The 23919-nt window shown below is 35.0% G+C and overlaps 1 protein-coding gene across 12 annotated transcripts in view; it reads right to left on the bottom strand.

The window, feature by feature from the left end:
• Positions 1 to 23919, bottom strand: part of LOC113225609 (uncharacterized protein CG43867) — a 472277-nt gene that overhangs the window by 190845 nt on the left and 257513 nt on the right. For 2 of the 12 annotated variants that reach the window (XM_026457963.1, XM_026457962.1), the window contains exon 2: positions 3964 to 4308. The exons of the other annotated variants lie outside the window; for them this stretch is intronic. In XM_026457963.1, coding sequence (XP_026313748.1) covers positions 3964 to 4059 — 96 coding nt within the window. In that variant the 5' untranslated portion in view covers positions 4060 to 4308. The remainder of the gene's footprint in view (positions 1 to 3963; positions 4309 to 23919) is intronic. 12 annotated transcript variants of the gene reach the window in all.

The following is a 23919-nucleotide window of genomic DNA, read 5'->3' as shown; positions in this document are numbered from 1 at the left end:
CACGTGCGAGACATTAAAAAAAATCAACATGGCCGACGGCGCATATCGTCGCATTCCAGTTATTTTCCCTCGACATTTTTCATTTTATAACGACTGGAATTCAGGATATTGGAAAACGCCGATGTATCGAGTGACGGCGCTAACATGAGGCGAAATGTTATCGTGGATTTAAAAGGATAGATAGATATATAGAAGAATATCTAGCAGTGTGCAATAAATACACAGATGGATTCATTGAGAAAACGGCGCACTGCAAATAGTGCTCTGTACTATGTGGTTTTGTGGTTCCGTGGTAGACTAATGGTTTGACCTACTTACTGCCTCTCAAGCAAAGGCTGTGGGTTCGAATCCGGGCTTGCACCTCTGAGTTTCTAGGAATTTATGTGCGAAAATTTACCATGAGCTTTTCGGTGCCCAGCAGTGCGACATACAAATGGGTTGATAATAATGACCATATGGTTTCATTGAGAAGCAATTATTTATTCTAGTTCCTCTCTCTACTAACTGTTATAATACTCGAGTAAGTCATTTCAAAATGTGTTCCAATGAAAGCAGACGTCGAATCGTCACCAGAGGCACTGACCCTTATTAATTTAAACGTTCCTCGTCGAAAGCCTAGATTCCCCCCATTGTTTCTTCTAGTAGCCGAACTAATCTAGGAAAGTATGCCCCCTTAAATCGGCCCTCGGAACGAAAAACGCGGAACTAACATTTTTATCAAAATTGAGTTACTTAATCAGGATCAGAAAATTAAAGCCAATCGACAATTTTTTTTGTGAAAATAAATCTCAGCAGAATATACAGCATGCTCGAAGAACATAACAGACTTCAATAATCAGATTTTTACTATAAAAATTCATAATTTGACGTTCATTACGTTAAAAACACTAATATCAAAGGATTTTACTAGTAATGTACGGAACTGTGACCTTATCATGTAGTTCAAGTTCACAAGTGAATACAATTGTTCATTTTAGTTATATTCAAGAGACAAGTATTAAAACTCACATTTAAATTAGTTATGCCCTTTACATGCAGTTATATTATTTTCATTTAATTTTTGTACCAAGTTAAACGAGAAAATTAAGGTGTTTTTAAAAACACCCGATGATAACTTTTTATTAAAAAAAAAGACGTCAAAAGTTCGTGGAATTACATCTATTTGTGTAGTTTTCTTTAATCGGTTACCGGAAAGTGCGTTAAACCGGATTCATCCCCTAGTTTGCCACCCTTAGAGGAGTAATATTTTCTTCAAATTTAAATGGGACTAATACTGGGGTACCCTCTTTCCAACAAAAAAGAGTCATCAAAATCGGTTCAAGAATGTAATCGCATGACATACATACAAAAAAATACAGTCGAATTGACAGTTTATGTATAAAACATGTGATATGTATTTATAGCATAAATAAACTACTTTATTTCAAATGTATATTCTAATTATTGTCTTTGTCAAAAAAAAAAAAATTTTTTAAACACATTTATCGTCGAATTCAGCATTTGCTGCTTGTGATATTCGTTCTTCCGAAGCAGAAATACACTCTTACATCATACAATGACCTGACTGTAACCGGAGAAAGACACAAGCATATCTCAACTAAAAAAAAACACCAAGAAGTTAGTCTTACGCATAAAAAGCTTAGGCGGAATTCAAAGAATGATTGCCATTTTTAATACAAGTTGTCGTTACTTAGAAAATTTTTAATAACAACATAGCTATAAAGGTTTTATGCGAAAAATAACGTACGACTAGCATAATAAAAATCTTTCATGAATGTAATAAAGTGGGGTTTTAAGCGAAAGTCTGAAAAGAGAATGAGAAGGCCCCGATTCTCGGTTGAATCTATTATGAGTCTATAGAACCTCAAATGGCTTTGGTTGATTTCGCATAACAGTAAGGGTCGTATTCTTGAACTCTATTCAATGCTCAAGTCAGGATTGCACTGGCAACACAAGCACGGGAAATACGACCCTAATGGCAGGGACTTGAGTATGATATCAAGTGCTTTAAACCATACTCAAATCCTAACTTGAGCATTGAGTAGAGTTCTAGAATACGACCCTGAGTGTTGAATCAATCTCTTTGGAAAAAGTATGTAATAAAACTGGAGATATACACTGATTATTATACGGTGTGAAAACACGATTCCTGAAAATTGTCACGATTGAAAAAAAAACACAAATTTACATACAAAGCTTACAAGAAAACAGCTGTATTCAATAGGTACTTCATGTATACCAATGATGTTTTTTTTTATATTAACTGAACTGAATAGAACACGTATAGTACGATATAGATTTTTCGAATGCCTTTAATTTCTTTGTAAAAAAATATTTTTCAAATCGTCTTTACGAGGTCCCGCTCGACTCAAGCAAAATGATCCGTATTAGTACTGAAAAAATTGATCCGAGCTGATTGATCGACTCTTCTAAATTAGTTCTCTCACGTGCGGGGGATATATAAAGACATATCTATACTATGTATGAAAGACTAGACAATGACTTGACGACGGCCTTTGCTTAACTGAATAACAAAGTCAAAGTCAAAGTCAAAGATTATTTATTCCATAGGTAAAATAAATTTACACTTGAAATCGTCACATTTACTACGCTGACCTCCCTGAGAAGAACGAGCAAGAAACTCTAGGGATAGCTCTTTTCAAATAAACTTAAATGCTATGGAATACACTTTGAATCAAATTTGTGTGAATTCTGGAGCCATGTCGTCTTTCCATACATCTTTATCGAACACGTAGACTTCAATTTTGTAATATGATTTTTCGATCCAAATATTTTTAATGTAATTTTTAAACTTAGGAAATGATAAATTTAATATATGCTCCGGAATCTAACATAAATAAGACTAGACCAAATCTAGGATGAAGTAGTAAATCTAAGTGATACCTTTCAGGTATCCCCAAATCACCAAATTCGTCATTTGAATCCTTCATTAATAAATGGGTAAGTAGTCGTAATTCGTCTTTGCTGAGACATCACTAATTGCATATATTAAAAGACTCTTACGCCGCTTATTGGAGCAGGGATCTTACAGAAATTGTCACATAATTATAGCAAATATCACAAGACGCGTGTGGCCGTTTATTGGTTAGGTACACTGAGGTCTTCTAAGACGGACATCGTAATATGTTGTAATGTCAAAGTGACAGATTAAATAGTGTGACGTCATTTGTCAAACTATACGTCATTGTAGTAGTTCACGCTAATGGTAGATAATTAATTATAAAGCAAACAGAGCCTAACATACAAAGCTTTTCGTGATATGATGTTAAGATAAATGACGTTATTAATATTCAAATATTAGTTGTACAGAGTGGAACGTATTCATTTAGACGTAAGCCCTGATGCTGAGGTTTAATAAAGATTTATCAAAATTAATGTTATTTAACGTTTTTCATTAATGACAACTGTAAAAGACGAATACGACTTGAAATTTCCTTCTAATTCGGATTTTATTTGAAGCCGTTTAAACTACGAACATCCTTAATTAACTAATCATGACCGAAATGAAAATAACACGTGTACGTGTTCTTTTCATTATTGTTTATAAATTTATGTCGCACGCATATTCTATGTATTGTATATATACACATATATATTTAGTATGTAGCAATATGTATGTTATATAGTATGTCTTATGCGTCTTGTTTAAGTGTATATTCATTTCAATTAACACACCGTTTAGCAGCTTTGTGCACCATAAACTGCTCTTCACTTGTGACTCCGTAATAATTTGGCCGTCGATTGTATCTTTCACTATGTCTTTGTATTGTCTTGTTTTATTTTGTATGCAATAAAATTTATTAAAAACATTAATTGTAAAAGCCGCCGAGCCAGCTCCTAAAACAGATGACCATATGCAACAGTAGATCGATATAGGCGTAAGAACTTAAGGTAAGCCCATGTCGTGCAGTGGCTACATACTATTACTTATTGTACCCTTACCTTACGCAGCATTTCCTCGAGCGAATCCATGTCGGCAGAGGCGGGCTCGCCGGCACCGCCCGCGCTGCCGTTGACACCGTTATTGTTGTTCGTCATGGGTGGGCCGCAACACTCCGGTTACGCCACATGAATTCCACTTATATGAACCGTAATTCACTGACACACGTTTTCGATTTGCAAAACTTCGATTTTTAATGTCACTTTTTGTACGCTTTTTAAACTTGAAAACTAGCACTTTTACCACTGAATTATTTAGATTAAACTATTGACTAGACCTTGCAGTTATTAAAATTAGACTGTTTTCAGACTAGAGTTATTTAGGAAGACGAAGATACTCAAAAAAGTCTGTAAACGGAAATTAATAACAGAGTATAAAAAAATAAAAATTTAATATAACGTTACCGAGTTTTTTTAGCGCCAACGTTTGAACAATAAAGTCGAGAGCAATGGGCGGTGAGAAGGAATAAAAAATTAACGACCTTTGTACAGGGTGTTTCTAAAGGGCTGTATAAATCTGTCTTTCTCTATTAATGAGTTTATTATTCTTTCCACGATTAAAAATAAAATTAATATTCATTGATGTTTATATTTTTACAAATCCCAAAAAAGGAGAGGTTTTGAACTCAACGTACATATTACATACTTAAATACTAAAAAACCGCACTTATTTTACAAAGTTTCACCAGTACATAATCATTTTAAAATGCATTTCATGGTTTTAAACTTACATATACCTGTATAAGGGAATCCTATTCACGAAGCGATCGTGTCAAAGGCTTTCCACGAAACTTCTACGCCGGGCAGGCTTTTGGCAACGTTCGCCTTGGCAACATTTGCAGATGGATTGAAAAATATTAAACTTTTTTATCTTCGACACTAGAACATAACGTCTTTTGGCTACTTCGACCATCTTGGTGGCCTAACGATTAGGCATTATGGGCACTAGATGGAGAGTCCGATTCCCGGAAGGGCGATTTCGAGAAATGAACATTTTTAAATTGTTTTTGGTTAGGATGTTCTGGCTAGTGACCTTGAAATTCCTGTAATTGCTCTGGTACTTATTGTATGTTAATGTACCATAGACAATAGATAATATAGTTACACTGCGACCCGCCGTTCCCGCCATTACGACAGTGGTGTGAGCGGACGTATCGCACGTGTATGAGAACACATAAACACATGTTGTTTTATTGAACTATCCCTGTGCTAAGTAGCGTAGACGCCACACTTATATTACTGGGATTTTCTAATAGCAGAACAAGTAATTTGTGTGATTATCGTACAAATTATTATTATTACTAAAGAGTCACCAAATACATACCGGATAGGTATATCCTAGTACTGACATTTGTAGATATTTTAGATTAATTGTCAAACTTCACTTTAGTACAAATTAAATTCTTACACATACGCTGTATCAATATAATGTTATATTATTAGGAAATGAACGTATTTTTTTCGTATATAAATCTCGTACATTTGCGGTTTTTCAAACAAACCAGTTTCTTTTACGACCTCTATGGTCAAGTGGCTTGCACACCTGTTTTCATGGTGTCGACATCTCTGCGGTCTCGGGTTCAATCCCAACTAGAAAATCTGAGTTTACTTATATTGTCTCGGATTTGGATGTTTGTGGTACCGTCGTTGTTTCCGATTTCCATAACACAGTGCTTTAGTTACATTCTTTGGAATCAGAGAAACGTATGTGATGTATATGTTGGCTTATATTTATTTATTTGTAACGAAAAAACAAAACATAAGCCGTTTGGATCCAAAAACAAACTGTTTCGTTTCCTATGTGTAACAATCGCGAAACCTAAAAATTCGATATGTTGTATCAATATTAAAAAAGTATTTTCAAATAACTCAGTAAAACACATTCACGATGATCAATTTTAGTTTATTTTAGAAGATTTATTCGTAACATTATTGTATTTGTCCTTTGAGCTTTAAGACATAAAACATTAGAATATTTTTGGAGTAAATACATTCGAAAACCCAATAAACTCATAATAACTTTTTACTCCAAAAAATATTCCCGAAATCCCCAGTAGACGGGACAGATGGACAGAAGGAGTTTTAGGTAAAAATTTTTTTTCAGAAAAAGTATGTTCGAACTTCTTACAAGAGAGAACGTTTAAAGAAGTTTTTGGTAATAGTCACTTTTTACTCGTATTTCTTTTTATAAACTTTGTTAAGTTCCATAAAAGATAAGAAAAAATCTAAATGTTCAGCAACAATCTAAGTTGACGATACTTACATAGTTATGCCGTCTTTATGGTTATACCTATATGAATAATATAATACATTTCCGAGATATAACATTGCATTTAATCAAGTGAAGAGCAGGGTAGACTCGACAAACGGAATTTGTGTACTGTATCAATACATTGCGAAGGTACCAGGGGCTCCCGATTAAAACTCGAACTTGTTCTGAGAATATCATAAAAGTGAATAGATCATTTTGTAGGTTTCAAATGATTAATGGTATATTGTATCCAAAATAAAAATGACTTTATTTAATATAAAATATATTAAAAAAACGCTAAAAAAGTAAGTTTGTAATAGTTAAGAGCATAAGAAAAACAAACACATTCACACGCCTTTTTTGGAATGAAACAACTAAAATAAAGTAAAATCTGAAATAAAAAAAGAAATGTTCACCATTCTTGTTCGCATTTCTTGTGTGCAATATTACGTTTAATGTTTTTCTTCCACATTTATAGAGCAGATGCGGATAGAAAGTTTGGAAAAGATTGTCCTTGAAAATAGGCAGGGCAAAGGCAGAAAAATAAATCCCACATGTTTGAAAAAATGAAGGTATATTGCCACTTCTTACCCCTTTGGAAACAGGCGCCATAGTATGTATAGATGCATTTATTTGTATATACTAAAGATTAACATATTATTAGGTCTTCGGAAAGAGTTACCGTTAGTGTTGAGTCATGGAAAAATTTACATTTTGAAAAAATCATATTTTTCAGAAAAGTAAATATTTTTCCTTTAATTTGCCACATTTGACGTTGACATCTGTCGAAAGTTGAAGTTACTGAACGAAAACGATGGAGCCATTAAAACGGAATAAATTTTTTTTCGCTCTTACGAGATCAATTGAACTTCAATCTCGTTTTACTCGAAGCTTTTAGTTTTTCAAGTTCGTTTTATAATTCACGTTAAATAAAACTTCAAAAGATATTTCTAAACGTAGAACATAATAGGAGCCTTCATAATTACTTTTTTTCAATTTTCCATATTTTTCCAATTTTTGGAGAATTTTTCCGGAAGAATTTCCACTATTTGAAATTTTTCACAAACTTACCGAACAGTAGTTATCGTTATTAAATCATTGACACGCTCCAGTTTATAATCGAGTATGGAATGAGTTGCTGTAGTACCAGTGGCTAGGTTTGGCTGGGTAAACAGAGATACCAAGGGTCCTAGGAGGGCCCACGTGTGACAGCGCATACATTTAGAGCCTCCCGCTTAGTAAATACGGATGATTTATTAAAATTTGATCAGTTTGGGACCCACTTTTGGCAACACGGTTTTGGGTACGGTAAATATGACAAAAAACTTGGAGCACTCTTTAAATTGCCTTATATTTGAAATAGGTTAGTAACAAGAATTAGGACCTGAATAACCAGAATATTCTTAGTGTTTAAAATAAATAAATAAAATAAATAAATAAAAAATCAAAACTGGGACTAATTTTGAAAACTACTTTTCTCAAATTGGTCTTACATTCAAACCACCGGGTCATAGAGGGCGTGAGAAATGAGGCTACATGTTTTTGATTGCCTCTCTTGAACATCAACTAAATTACGTTAAGTAAACGCATTCAGAAAATTCTGAAATCAATTTCCAATAATCTAATCAAAACAAGGTCTACAATAAAGTTTGCACTCAATCCAGAAGTTTTAATTATATTTCCCTGAAATTTCAATTAAATAATAACCACAAGTGCGCATGTCAATACGTCATAAATGTTTACGGTACGCCTACATCGAAGTTGACTCGCAAGAAACGTAGTCAAGAGAGTGACGCAAAGTCGCACACGACTGTCATACGTTAGTTAACATTCACGCACACGTTTTGTACGCTATAATAGTTACTTTAGCCCATAATATCTCACAGTGGTCCCTACTGCCCCCTAGTGGGCGATCAACTATCTTTGCTACATAATCGGTTATAGCTTTCACTAAAAGTATTAGGTAATCTCATATAATTTACTACTTTTGACTGCGGAATCCCCAAAAAGTTTTAAATGACTCCTAGCTAATATCGAAATGCAGAAGATACATGGTTGTAGGAGACATGGAGCTTTGGAAAACATAGTTTAGCAAGTTTATATTTGACGTGTTTGTTTTATTATCAATTTGCATTAAGTAAAATTACATATTAAATATTTAGTAGCAGTAATGCTCTTTGTGAAAGAGTTCGTCCAGGGAAGTACTGCCATCTTACCTATCTCTACCGCCGATCATGAGCAAGTGAGGTATTCTAAACATAGTATCCTGAGCGTAGCGAGGGTTTCAAGAGACGACATGGAAAACAACTTTGCTGTCGAGCGAAACACACAACTTTTCGCTTCAACTATGACAAACCAGTTTTCTTCGAAGAATTAAAATAGTTTATAAACAAAAGTCAGTTTAATGTCATCAATAATAAGAATAAAAGATACCAACGGATTTATATTACTTAAGAGGGAGCATGCCAAAAACGTTTTGACGTTGGCTCCGCCCAAATTTGTGAAACAAATATATGCCTGAAGTTCGCGTGACATGCGACAGGAGATGTTGAATCTTGCGCATTAAAAGTATCAAATTCGTTTTAGCGGAATAAAACTAAAGGGATTTAAAAAAATCCGTAGTGACAGTTTTCGATCATGCATAAATATAATTAATCTAATTTTTGTTCTAATAACCTGTAGCATTTCGAGGATGAATCGAAAAAATGTGAAAATTAGAGGTCATTTCGTGATTTTTATCTATCGAGGAAACTTTATTGTTTTATGTTTCTGATTAGTGTCTATGCTTGAATATATCGTGTAGTTACTCATACAATATTTTATTTTTTACTTTAAAGTGGATCTCTGCTCCCTCTTAAATAATGTACAAAAAATCGCGTACTTGAACGTGTCATTATCTTTTGTTTCGTCGACAGGAAAAGTTTGGTGCACCACACCACAGTTCATCGTCAAGTTCGAATTTCAAAAACCTTTTCCACGCCAGCGTGCAAAAAAACGCTTTTGCGCGCTAATTTCTAATGAGAAAGAAAGCCTTCCCGAGCTAGTGAGGCGACAAAAAAATATTTTAAATGAAAAAAGGACAACTATCGAAAATGTTAATTTCATTACACAAACATGAAATAACCATTTGTTATACAAATTCGAACTAGCCGTACATCATTGCAAACTAACAAAACGAAGCCGCACCTGTATAATAGGAGCAAATTAACAGCTTAAACAGCTTGCAGGTGAATAACGAGCGGCGATTTCATTGGTCTAAGGTCTTGAATGGACTCAGAATCGCAAATTTATTACTGGATCTGATTCCACAGCTCAGACTATTAGTTCTGGCTTTTTTTGGTGCTTTATTGGTCCGTGAAACGGTTCCACTAGATTTTTGTACCCGTTTGTTTTTTCCATCGAGCATAAATATTTATAACGGAGCTTGCAGCGGTGTTTCATGTTTTATTTAAATATGTATTTTTATCTAAAAAACATTGAAATCACATGGTAAAACATCTCTTTTCGATTGTTTTAGGTATTTATGGTGTTGTTACTTCTTTTTAAACATATTTGTCGTCTTTTTTATTGACAGTGATTTCTGAATTTAGTTTGGTTTATTTTTTTAAAATCTACATTTAAGGAGCTTTACCGCATGGTAGTTAATGGTAATGTCGTTCCGTAATGCTACTTAATTTATACATCTAACCTAGATTAAGACTATCTAAATATATTTTGTACAGTATCTTGGCTTCGTTCGACATAGGAACGGCCAGTATACTGTTACACCACCCAGTCTGTCGTATGTTAACCACACTGCCCAACTGTCCCCTGTGTTTCTCGGTCCGAACACATTCCATCAAAACGTGGTAAACGTCTTCAATGACGCCGCAATTGTTACAATATGGAGTTGGGGTAATGCCCATCAAAAAGGTAAACTTCTTTGAAGGTCAATTTCTTTGTGCCCAGAGTGCAACCTCAGGGCCGTCACAACACTAAGTCTGTTCAGCATACCGTTTAGTTTCTTATTATTCATAATTTTACATCGTCATCTTGAAGTGATTAACCTCGCATGTGACTTTTATATATTTTTTTCAGGATGAAGATAAACAAGCCGTGGTAGCCTAGTGGTTTGACCTACAGCCTTTTAAGCAGAGGCCGTGGATTCTAATCCAGGCTCACGCATTTGAGTTTGTCGGAATTGGTGTGCGAATTTTAATTTGAAATTTACCATGAGCTTTTCGGTGATGGAAAACATAGTGACGAAACCAGCGCGTCGAAGAAGGTTCACAAGCCTCGAAAAAAGTCCAGACCCGCATTGGGCCAGCGTGGCGGACTATGGCACAAACCCTCTCCTGAGAGGATACCCGTGGTCAGCAGTGGTATATATAAATAGATTGATGATGATATTGAAAGATAAAATTTGGTAAAAATATAATAAACACAGTAATGTTTGTAGTTAAAATTTTAATTAGTGAAATTATATCTCCTTCAGATGTTACATCACTTTAAAAATAGTTAAGCAAAAGGTTTGTAAGTTTTGCTTCAATAAAAATGTTGAAATGCATATAAGGAAGCACTACCTATGTGTACAGAAGAAGACAATAACGAAATAAGTATACTTTCATTATGTCTGGCCAAATATTAGACATACAAACATATTGAAGGCATACAGTCTCTTTACAAACAGGCACTATATAGTGTTAATTAAAACTAAGCAAGCTATAAGATGTACTAAATACCACATGGGCGGGTAAATAAGAACAAAGACAGAAAAAAAACATAAATGTAATATTACATATCAAAAAATAATTAAAACAAGAAAAAGTACATAATATGAGTCAATATTAATAATTGTAAAATGTATACAATATAAATGAAAGTATTTTTTACAAATCTATAATCACGCATTTTTTTTATATGTATGTAAATGTCAAAATAATACAATAGAGAGAAAAAGAGTGCGTGATAATAATAATTAATAGATTAACGGCGAACTGGACTCCAAGGCCGTAATAAAAGGGCAATGGCCCACAAAGGGAAAAACTATAGAAATATGAAAGGTTTTAAAAATGGCGGGATTTTGAGATATCAATTTTCACAAGATAGTCTTTATTATACGTTAATTACAATTTGTGTTTCTTGTTTTTTTGTTAACTTTTAAGGCCGAATGATTTATAAATAATAACTAAGAAATTTGAATTAAATACACAATATTTTCTCCGAAATTAAAACATACGATAATGCGTCGTAAACTTTTGGCACCATAACGGTTACCACTCATAAGTAAAGGTAAGTTATATTACGAATACAATGTCTATTTTAAAATAACAATACCGCTCTTGTTAAAAGCGCCCTTAAGAGCCCGTAACACAGTCAACTTCCATAGACAATCCATCAACAAAGCAAGCAGGTGGTTACAGTTTCTAACTTTCTTGAATCTGTTTGTATACAAGACAATTGTATTTACCGAACCAACCCGGCGTAAGGGTTGTTTGTCTTCCAAAATGGTCTGGGAAAAGATGAAGTTTAGAAGAGTAAAATGGTACCACCTTTGTGCTGCCATTTTGTATTTGCATAATGCTGAATGAGCTGAGTCTCATGGCTGTGCTCAACTTTTACAGTTGGTAAGGTTGACACTCCAATTTTGGTGTCAGTTTCTTTATCTATGTGATGTACCATATGTTTATCTCGGGTTTGTGTGGTTCGATAACACAAGTGCTTTAAAATAATTGAATATCATAGTGGTCAAACATCGTGACTTTCAATAATTTTAAAAATTACAGTTATTAAAGCGACATCTCCTGGCTGAGTGAAGAAAAGCTTTCTTAGATCTCCCACAGATGGCGCTACGGCACGAGTAGTTAAAAACCAAAAACAAATATCTGCAACAAGCACAAAGAAAATTCGTAAGGTCCGCTATTTCGTTCCGTGGCTTAGTTGGCATAGCGTCTGGCACGGTTTGCTGGAAGACGTCGGCCGGTCAGCCCGATCGAAGGAAATTTTTCCTAGTGTTCGATCTTTTTAAACGATCATTATAAACTAGTGGAGGAATTTCGCAATAATAATTCAATGTCATGGTGGTCAAACGTTGTGGTATGCAATAAACTTAAAAATGACAAGTGCTTTAGGTACTTTGGGATCAGAGCAACGTATGACTCGTCGAGACCAGTTTAACGAGTTAGGTAGGCTGCTGGAGACTGTACTGACTGACATCAGATCAGGGTTAATATTGTTATAATATCATCGGATATCTGTAGTATACTCAATCGATCGGACAATTATTACAATTAACTTCATGTATCCCACTACCGGATAAAGGCTTCCCCTTTATTTCTCTCGTGAGTTTGGGCGTAATTTGTGGTTGTCTATGTGTGTGTCCATGGTACCCGCGACACAAGGATTCCCTAGTACGGGGCTATGTTGAGTGTGAGCGTTATTTTTTTTTTTTTTTAAAGTGGAAATAAAATAAATATTTATTTTACTATTTATTTTAAGATCCCTACACTTACTGAGAAAAGAACTGATAATCTTTAAACAACTGAAGATATTCATCAAACATTGCTAAAGACCATCCCGATTAAATTGGCTTCCGAGGCTAGAATGTTCAAATTTAGACTTTCTCTCTTTACGCGTCGGGACTTAAAAATCGCAAATTCTAGACAAGGTATTGATTTTCGCGGCAATAACATTTATTTATTATGGGTTGTTCTAGGACGTCATGTACCTAAAATAAATTTTGAACCATTTTATATGGGCTAGTAGCGGCTGAGTAGACTACAAATTTCTTATTTATAAAAATAATCGACTTTTAAAATTTCTGAAATTACACCTACTTATTTGCCAAGTTTTATTGAAATTGGCTTAGAATAATAACGCATAGAAACCTAGTCCGCACACGCTAAGTGAGGCAAATTGAAGCGCGCCAAAAGGGCCTACACGAGCGGGCGGGCCTTCAGTGCTCAAGGTCAACTTGCACCGCGAACAGCTCAAGAATTTTAGCTAAAAATTACGAAATGTGCGGTAAATGAGAGTAAAAATACGTCAGACAAACATAAAATAGATACTAACATCACATTCCACAAGGAAGCAACGCGTTTCAACTTGTATTTTTATATAAATATTCACTAAAACCGAAAATTAACCTACTACTAAAACTAGCCTACATGAATTTGACTTTTGCCTCACTTGTGACAGTTCGTTTGATATGAAACTATCGTTCTATGCGTTATTATTCTAAGGAAATTGGTTAACGGAAAGTGGGCGAAATCCAATAAATCGTATTCATCCCCTAATGTGCCACTCTTACAGGTGGAATATTTTCTTCAAGTTTGAATGGGACTAGTATTGAGATATCCCCCTTTCCAACAAAAAAAAGCATCATCGAAATCGGTTCACAAGTATCGAAGTAATCGCATAATAAACACACCAAAAAATCCTATTTTTTTTAAAGTCGGTTAAAATATTTTCAATACCAGAGCAAGTTGGGGTTTTTGATAGCCGCAACAAAGTAGTAAATTTACTTTAGGGTAATATGTACATGCTTTTACGATCTCATTCCCACTGATCATCAAATTTTGCCACTAAGTTTTAAACTATGATACAATTTCTGTAACATAACTTATAATACGCGTATATAATCATGGCATAATGAGGGTTCTTAAAGTCGAGTACCGTGTTTAGGCCACGAGGCTTTGCCGACTGGCCTAAGTAATAGGTACGAGATTTTAAGACCTAATTATGTAATGATTGCATACAATGCTTTTTCTACGAGTAAATAAACAATATTTCAAAACCAATATATAATGTAAATGTTAATTGCAATCCACGACAAATAAATGTTAACCCATTTATTAGGGTAGGCAAAGATTCCACCATACAGCCTCGTCATATATTTAGACGAAATGCAAAGAAACGCTTCAAAACAAAAACCAAAGAGGTAGAATAGAAGTAGTCAAGTACCGCAATATAACAACAGATATATTTTTTTTATTTCAACAATAAGATTTATTTATTAAATTATTTTATTATTAATTAATCATGGAAATTAGAATAAATTATAACACATTAATTAGTAGGTACTGTAGTCTTATGTCTGTTTGGGATTTTTCATCAAAGGAAATACTGGATCCCAAAGTAGTGGTACGGAGAAACCATCTTGCTCTCGCAGCATCCTGGGCAGATACCGGACTTCTTTTGCAAGGACCCGGGGTTTGTCGAACTTCATTGAATGTGTAGGTTTATACATGACGTGCTCGCAGACCGCAGACTTGTTTATACGACGTTGTTACGACGGTGTTTGACATTAGCTATATGTTCTTTGACTCGGGTACAAATACTTCGCTTCGTTTGTCTTTAATTAAATATTTTTTATCCATGCCATGCTAAAACAGCATACTAATATAAAATAATTATTATACTTTTGTTTAATTTAGAGTAATATAGTAGAAAAGATATTGAATTTGGATTACACCATTATTGCGCTGATAGCCTCTATTCTAGTTAGAAATATTGCTATATTTTTTTATTTCACGGGGAGGTAATTGTCCACTCTATTTATTTTACCTTAAGCAAATATTCTCTATTATAATTGTTAATACAAAGATCGAACGTTCAGAAAAAATTCCTTCGATCCGGCCGGATTCGAATCGAGGTCTTCTAGCATACCGTGCCAGATGCCATACCCACTAAGCCACGGAACGAACCAGCGGACCTCAGGAATTCTTAGTTCCGTGTGTTTGTTGTTGTGTCTTTGTATTTGGTTTTTTTAACGACCTTTTAGCCGTAGCGCCATCTATGAGAAATCTTAAGTATTTCGTCGCCAATTTCTGAGTGTTCGATCTTTGTATTAATAATTACAACAAAGTAGTGGAGTCATTTCAAGTAAAAAATAATTGGATATCAAATATAGAAACAAAGCAAATAACATTTAGGTGTTCTAGTTTACAGTACCATCACCAGTGTTTGTTTGGAAAATTCTAAATTTCACTCAAGAGCGTATAGTTTGTACTAACGTGGAATACCTATGAGACTCGTCGTTATGCCGCCAGCGGGCCGCAGTGGCACTGCCGTGTTTCAGGAACAAATTTTATTTGTGAAAAATCCCACGCCGCGTCTGCAATAGCGTTGAACTGTGGAGTTTGGTTTCAGTTCTGTTATACGACTTTTTTGTAACGGAACTAATACGTGTTTTTCATTAAGCACATGTTAAGTCTAACATTGAAATGCAAACACAAATTCAAATAACCATTACTTCGTAGGTAAGCAGCAGAGCTCCTGTGAACGAGTTCATCGAGGGAAGTACTGCCGCCTAAATCTATTTCCATAATGTGCTAGTGGGACATGGGAATTATTAAGTTATATCTCAGGGTGATGGGCGCAGTGGCGGTGCCCCTAAGTTGTTTGCGATTTAAAGCTCTGCGTGGCATTGGATCTGTTATGGATAGGCATGTTGCTTACCACCAGGCGCACGACTTGTTTGTACCCGAAACATAAGTTGACAAGTCCCATGTACCTGTAATTTCACCAGCACCCTTACCCTTCAAAACCGGAACACAATAATGGTGGTAAGGTGGCAATACTTCCCTGCTACTGCTACTAAAAATTAGAGAGTTAGTTTTTAATCAATTTGGTAATGTCTAGTGTAATTTGCTTACCTATGAAATAATTAGAATTATCATTTTTATCTATCCAATTTTTCATGCATTCCTAAATGTCTGTTTCGAAGCTGTAGAACGATACAGTACTGCAATAAGAACGCTATCAATTTACACACGCCTCTTATTCAAGATAGGTTACACATTCGCTGCGCTCTGTGCACAGCAACATTGTACAAAGATAACGAGAAACAATTTCGTTTGACAATAGTCGGGAAGTCGTGTCGGAATGTAATGCTCTCTGTAACACTTACTTTTGTTTTTGTTTGTCCGTTTGTTGTGGCATTTTCTACGCATTCTTCTAATTCACCAGGTACAAACGCTACAACAGGTTCTCTTCACCAAGCGTATGACAGGTGATTTGGTGAGTACTAATCACTTCTTCTACATCTATTAACTTTATTTTATTTTATTTTTAACTGACTTCAAAAAAGGAGGTGTTCAGTTCGACTGTATGTTTTTTTGTATGTATGTTACGCGATAACTCCGGTATTTGTGAACCGATTTTCATGATTCTTTTTTTGTTGGAAAGAGGGTACCTCCATAGTGCTCCCATTTCAGTTTTGAAGAAAATCATCACCTCTAAGGGTGGCTGTTCACGTATGAAGATTCATTTTTATAATAGCGCCTAAATTTTATTATAAGGAGCAATTATTTTAAAGGTTGATTTTGCTATTCTCCAATTCAAGGCATTTTTCTCTCAATATACTTTGAGTAGTGATAACCGATTTTTATTATCTCCTGTGTCAAATCCTGTATAGTAGCAAACAAGGGGATATTTCAATAAAATTTGACAAATAGACGTAATTCCACATACTTTTGAGGTCAGTTTTTTAGTACTCTGTACTAAAATTTTATATTTATATAATTATATATTAAATTATTCTAGTAAAGCTTCATATTTATCCTATCAAATAATATTCTTCAATAGTTTTCGCGTACCTTTCTTACTTGTCTTATATTTTTTATAAAAAAGGTTCTCACTGTATGTTTTTTCGTTTTAGAGTCAACGGCTTAGCTGTGGCAACCGTTACTTGTATAATGCACAACGGGAAGTAAGCGTGCCTACAGCTCCGACGCTTGTCTGGAAAATAGGGAAAGGTACCATACGTGCACCAGGGGCAGCTCACCCGAGGCACTAGCCTCTTGAGAACCGGATGAAATCAGTGACAACAGTCTGCGATAAGCCTGTACCCTGGCTGATCTGGGGTCAGGACCTGACAGAAAAGGTCCCTGTGCTTGTGCTGTGTCTTATACTCTAGAGCCAGTAGGGATGGTCAACACAATCAAAACTTACGTAGAAAGGAATGGGGGTTGTATCTTTTTTGCGTGCATGTTACACAATTACTCCAACATTTGTTAACCGATTTCGATGATTATTTTTTTGTTAGAAAGGGGGTACCTTAGTATTGATCTCATTAAAATTTAAAGAAAATATTCCACCTGTAGGGGTGCAAAATTAGGGAATGAGTCCGGTTTATTGGATTTCATCTACTTCCGTAAACTTTGCAAATTGATGTATTCCACAAATTTAGTGGTCGGTTTTATTATCATAAAAAAGTTATTTTCAAGGCTGGTAGCTGTAAAGTATCTAACTGGGTGACGAAATACTTTCATAGACTTCTCATAGATGGCACTACGGCTAAAAAGTAGTTGAAAAACCAAATACAAAGACGCGACAAGTACATAGAAAAATTCGTGAGGTCCGCTGGTTCGTTCCTTAGCTTAGTTGTTATAGCGTCTAGCACGGTATGCTAGAAGACGTCGGTTCGAATCCGGTCGGATCGAAATAACTTTTTCTGTGTTCGATCTTTGTATTTATAATTATAACAAATTATTTTAAGTTTAGCACTACCTTATTTCTTTTTGGTATGACCTAATATTTGACTGGAAAAGTGCCCTTTGGCATTAAGTCCACTACATGCACGAAATTGTATTGTGCAATATGGATTAAACAAATGTAACAGCGACTCATTCAATGATATTATGCTGTTCATTCAGTGTTATGTGTATTGAATTACACTGGTTGTTATGCAGTTCCTTACGAGCCGAGCGGTATAGCCTAACACGTGCGACAAAAATGTCGAAATTCAAAAACAGCCACGATCTAGTATCCTGTAATACAAGTCAAGTGTAGTACAGAGTGTCAGGTTGCATGCACGGCGTTGGCAACCAGCTCGGTCAATGACCCTTGGCACGGGATAGCATTGTCCCGTTGTATTTATTCCAGTTGAGGCTTACTGTACTTTGAAGGTACTTTTGTGTTTAATGACTTTGAAATTTACACACTTGACAGTCTGTGCAACAACAATACTGCTCTCTCAATAATAATAAAGCGCGCAATACAAAAAAATATTTTTTTCTGTAAGTTAAATAGATTATTAATATCCAGCTGTGACTGTCAACTTATCGTAAGCGATATTTTTGGCGTTTTAAACAATAACGGACAAGGTATCGATATTTCCCGCCAAAATTGCATCAAATAGAAATTATAGCAAAAACTAAGTTTAAGCCCAACTGTTTTTTTTTATATTTTAGTGTAACCGACGAATCAATATTAACAAATCATAACGTAAGCGACCCCACTTGTTATCGCAACCGATGTAGGTACATCACAGTTTCGTCGTTTACTAAAAACAAAGTGACTAAAAACGTGTTGCATGTTGTTGCATATTTTTAACGGACTTCAAAAAAGAGACGAGGTTCTCAATTCGTTTGTATGTTTTTTAAATTTTTTTATGTTATACGTTAACTCGATTATGTTTGTGAATCGTTTTGATGATTCTTTTTTGTTGCAAAGAGGGTACCTCGGTAGTGGTTCCATTTAAATTTGAAGAAAATATTCCACCTCTAAGGGTGGCAAACTAGGGATAAATGCAGTTTCGCGCACTTTCCGGTAACCGATATCAGTAAAACTTGGCAAATAAATGTAATTCCACGAACTTTTGTGGTCGGTTTTTTCATTAGCCAGAAAGCCTCAAAAAAGGTTTATCATCCAAAATACAATGAAAATAATGAACGATTTTTACGCAGCTTATAAATACAAGCAATGTTCACTACTTATATGCTTATAGTGCTTTTATACTACTAACAAAACATTTAGTCTAGAATTCGGCAAGTGGCGGCCTACATTCCGTCCTGAATTCCACTTGAATGTCAAACGCTAAACAGGAAGCGTTAACGAACCATTGTCCGTATATACTACAATGTCATTCCACGTACAATGTCGCGTATTTGGGACGTAGAATGGTTGGTTTTTAAATTTATTTTTGTAGTCAAATTTGATACAGTCAATATATGTTTCATATAGAAAAAACAAGTCTAAAATTATTTAATAAAAAAAATAAAAACCCGACTGCAAACATATTTAGCTGGAAAGAAAAAAAAAAAATTCCCTCACTTCTACAATCAAGACGAATCTAACGACACCTCACATATCAAAATCCATCAAGCCGTTTCGGCTGTACGGTGTGAAAAAGAAATGGACAAACATACAAGCACGTGAAAAACATAACCCTCCCGCAGTCGGGTAAAAAACTAGTTAGTAGAACAAGTTGTGCGTATGGCTGTAAGCGACACGACTGTGCGTAGCATTTGTAATGCCATTCAAAGCTTTAAATCGCAAAAATCTGAGCACTGCCACTGCGCCTGTTATCTTGAGGCTTAAGCACAGTTCAATTTTTTTGTCTTCTAATAGAGATATTACCGGAGCGCAGTGAGCGAAACTTTCTTGGCATCCACTCATGTTAGCCTTTCCTCAACCGACATGCATGACATTTGAAACTAGCATAAACAAAGACAATTCTATAGGTCGTAACGAAGCTCAAATTTTAAATTTCAATCTGTGACCCGAGATATTTGGAGTAAAATGTCATCGTATTAAGTGTATGTGAAAAATATTCAAGTATCTCAGGGTGAGTGTAAAAAAGCTTTCATAGATTTCTCATAGATGGCGTTACGGCAAAAGTAGTTAAAAACCAAAAGCAAAGAGCTGCAACAAGTCCGCTAGTTCGTTCCGTGGCTTAGTTGGCATAGCGTCTGACACGGTTTGCTGGAAGACATTGGTTTAATCCAGCCGCATCGAAGGAATTTTTTCTCAGTATTCGATCTTTGTAGTAATAATTATTACAAACGAGTGGAGTAATTTCACGGAAAAAAAATGGAATACTATGATAGTAAAACATCGTGACAATCAATAAACTTAAAAATTTACAAATGTTCAATTGTGAAAATTTGTGTGCGCATACTTTTTAACCGACTGCAAAACGAGGAGGAGGTTCTCAATTCAACTGTATGGTTTTTTTTGTATTTATGTTACGCGATAACTCCGCCATTTATGAACCGATTTTGATAATTCTTCCTCAGAAGTGGTCCCATTTAAATTTGAAGAAAATATTCGACCTCTAAGGGTGGTGAACTAGGAGATGAATGACTTTTGAGGTCGGTTTTTTTAGTACTCTGTGCTGAGACTAGATTACTTTCATTTGCAGAAAAGAAAAAAGCGAACACTGCCGTCTTCTAATTCCGCCAGTTATTATTGCAATCGTGAACTCTGTCAGCAGCTCATGCCAATCTCGTTCTACCAATGAGTTATATTCTCATATAAAAACGTCTAGACGTATTTTGTTATATCAAAAATGTCAATGAGGAGAAACACGAATATCATGCCATTAAAGTCTACTTACGACATCAGAAGTACTTTCTCAAGGTTGTTTACCTTACGTAACACGCAAAACTCAATGAACGACAAAGTAAAGCGTAAGTAGGTGCACCTACTTGCATTCATTCACTCCACCTACTAAACAGTTTTGAACGAAGGTTCACTCGAGGTCGCGCACGCGCATGGATTACGTGTGGCATAAATATTAATCACGTAATTTTATGTGGATATGCATTGTGTTTAATAACAGGATTTGTAAATATTTTTGATGTGCTTGTATATTATAGAATGGATTTTTCTATTGTTTTTAACCGACTTCAAAACAGGAGAAGGTTCTCAAAACGAATGTAATTTTTTTTATGGTTACGCCATTACTCATCAAATTACATTTGTGAATCGATTTTTATGATTCTTTTTGTTGGAAAGAGGGTACCTCAGTTTTGGTCCCGTCTAAATTTGAAGAAAATATTTCTCCTCTAAGGGTGGCAAACTTGGGGATCAATCCGGTTTCGCGCACTTTCCGGTAACCGATTTCAATAAAACTTTGGAGGTCAGTTTTCAAGCAGTTAATTTTCCTACTTCACACAAGCGCAACTACAATCACAAATATGACCACCAAAAATATGCTCGACACGTGTTTCGCCTCTCTACGAGACATCCTCAGGGGTTGTTGATTGTACGACACTCGTCAGAAGAAAACTTTCTGATCTCCGTAGAACAGGGAATTGGAAGAGATAGTCTGGCACATTACGAGACGAGACAAAATCACACCAGTTGTTTGTGACATTACAAATGCACGTCAACGAAACGGATGCGTGGCGAGCACGTGGTCTGCAAAACGCAATAAGTAATGGAGCGCAGGTTGATTAAAAGTCCCGACGCAACCGATGGTCGGAAACGGTACAGGTGTCTCTATTGTCGACGTGAGAATGTTTGACGATTTTCGACGAGGATCACATCGTCATATACATTACTAATCGACGTAATTTATAGTCACGACGAAAATGAATTGTTCACAACTTGGAACATATCATTGTAACTTTTTTACAATAAAAATCGACCTCAAAAGTATTTAACAAATATAATCCTCAAGAAATATTATGCTGTTTCATAAAAAGCTATTATAATTATTACTAAAAAGAACTTAAACTAGAATTTCTACAAATCTCCATTAATGAACACCAGAAACCCACTAATTATCGAACCAATAATGAACACCCGTAAATTACACTTACCAATAAGAAACGTGTGATATTAGAAAATTTTTTCCTTAATCTTGTTAAAAATTATTTTAAAATTAAGATGTCGGAGAGAGGTGCTTCTCGTTCACTGGCGCCACCACCAGAGTTCGGTAAATAACTTAGTTTCCATCGAATTTCCATTCATGAATGTAACTATAATGTACCAATCACAGATATATTTTGTATAACTTACCTATTGTTTTTGATTTATATTGTTTGAATGAAATAAATATTATTATATTTAAGAATCTTAGGAGCTTATATCGCACCTTCAATAATAAAATGGCATGTTTAAAAAAGTAAAATTTTATAGCCGACTTAAAAAAATAGGAGGCGGTATGTTTTTTTTTGTATGTATGTTACACGATAACTCATTACGGCATTTATGAACCGATTTTACTGTTTTTTTTTTGTTGGAAAGAGAGTACCTCAGAAATGATCCCGTTTAAATTTGAAGAAAATATGCTACCTCTATAGTGGCAAACTAGGGGACGAATGACTTTTGTGATGACGGTTTTTTAATACTCCGTACTGAGATTATTTAAGAAAGCAAAATAATAATTTTGCTTTCTTAAATAGAATACCATGATGTTTTACTACCATTATATTAATTTATTTTTGTGAAATTACTTCACTAGTTTGTTATAATTATTAATACAAAGTCTAAATACAAAGAAAAATTCCTTAGAGTGATAAAAGCCAAAAAACAAAAAACAATACAAAAGATCTGTAACAAACATATACAGAAATGCGTTAAGTCACGAAGACTTGATCTGTAGGTCAGTTGGTGTACCTGGTTAATAGAACTAGTGGTAATAAAGGGTTTATCAAAGAATTTTTCTTAGCGTTCTTTGTATTAATAATTTGAACAAAAAAAATTTTAATATACGAAATAAAACCATACCTATACTACGACTACTTTCACTTCGATTACTTATAGTGTTACCATGTCGACACCGAAAAGGGTAGACAGATACGTCTGTTCTTAAAGCTGTCATCTGCCGCTGTCAACCCGTGACCACGGAGCGTGTAATCGTTCCGAAATGTCGGGAAAATAAAAAGAAATTATACCGCAGTAAGAATCCTGTCATTAGTGATAATCGTTTAGAGAATAACCACGAATGTCTTGAAGTCTAGATTTTTTTTATATAATACTAAGTAACGGGACGAACAAGCCGTAGGCTTGGTGGCAAGCGACACGCCTGTTCATAACAGTTGTAGTGCCACTCAGAGGTTTAAACCGCAAAGACCGGAGGGGCACTGGCCCGCGCCCGTCACCCTGAGACGCACATGTTGACAAGTGCCATGTGCCCTTTAAAACCGGAACACTTACTGCTCTTATTACTGCTTGGCAGCAGAATGAGGTAAGGTGGCAGTACTTCCCTGGACGAACTCTTTCACAAGGAGCTGCAGTATTGCACTAAAAAAAGCCTAAAAAATTAATTGAGGCGTATCTAGCCAGCGAAGCCGTCGAATCATGTACCGGCTCAAAATTGTGGGGTCATTATTCTAACCAACGAAGGTATATTTTTTATAATAACATTTAGCACATTCTGAACAACAAGGCAAAAGTGAAGTATTTCTGAAAAGCAACCACATATCTTGTCTTTAATATTTATTATAACATCGGGTCCTTCAAACGTAATGTGAAGAAGCATTTGGCTAGACCGGCAAAATGATAGTGACGGAGTGAAGATATTTGTGTTTTCCATCCGTTACTCTCATCTCTGGACTGTATTCGCACTTTCCATCAGGCGCGGTGCAGTCATTTTGCCGAGTCACAATAAAAAAAAAATTAAAAAAAAAAAAAATTAAAATCCATTTTGTCGAAGATTACTCTATTGAAACCCGACGGAAAGGTCATACTGTATTCTGATCTCGTCATTTCTTTGTTGTTTACAACTCTACGGCTAACCGGGAATGATCTCATTGGAAGTACTCAACATAAAAAGAACGCAATGGATACGTTTATAACTTGACTATTTATCTTCATCAATCAAGAGGTTAAGGTTCTTGATTAATCAAATTAGTTAAATGTAGACAGAAAATAAACTACATAATTTAGCTATATAACTGTTAAATTTCTCTCAGGCTGTCTGTTGGACATTACCTTATTCTTTTTATTTATTTTACTATATGTCGTCGTTGTAATTTTTAATGTAGTATAATAGA

The sequence above is a fragment of the Hyposmocoma kahamanoa genome, unplaced genomic scaffold (assembly GCF_003589595.1).
Source record: "Hyposmocoma kahamanoa isolate Upper Pololo Valley unplaced genomic scaffold, ASM358959v1 168, whole genome shotgun sequence".
NCBI classification, from domain to species: Eukaryota; Metazoa; Arthropoda; class Insecta; order Lepidoptera; family Cosmopterigidae; genus Hyposmocoma; species Hyposmocoma kahamanoa.
The sequence above is the reverse complement of the archived record's forward strand: the minus strand, read 5'-3'. Positions and strand labels throughout refer to the sequence as shown.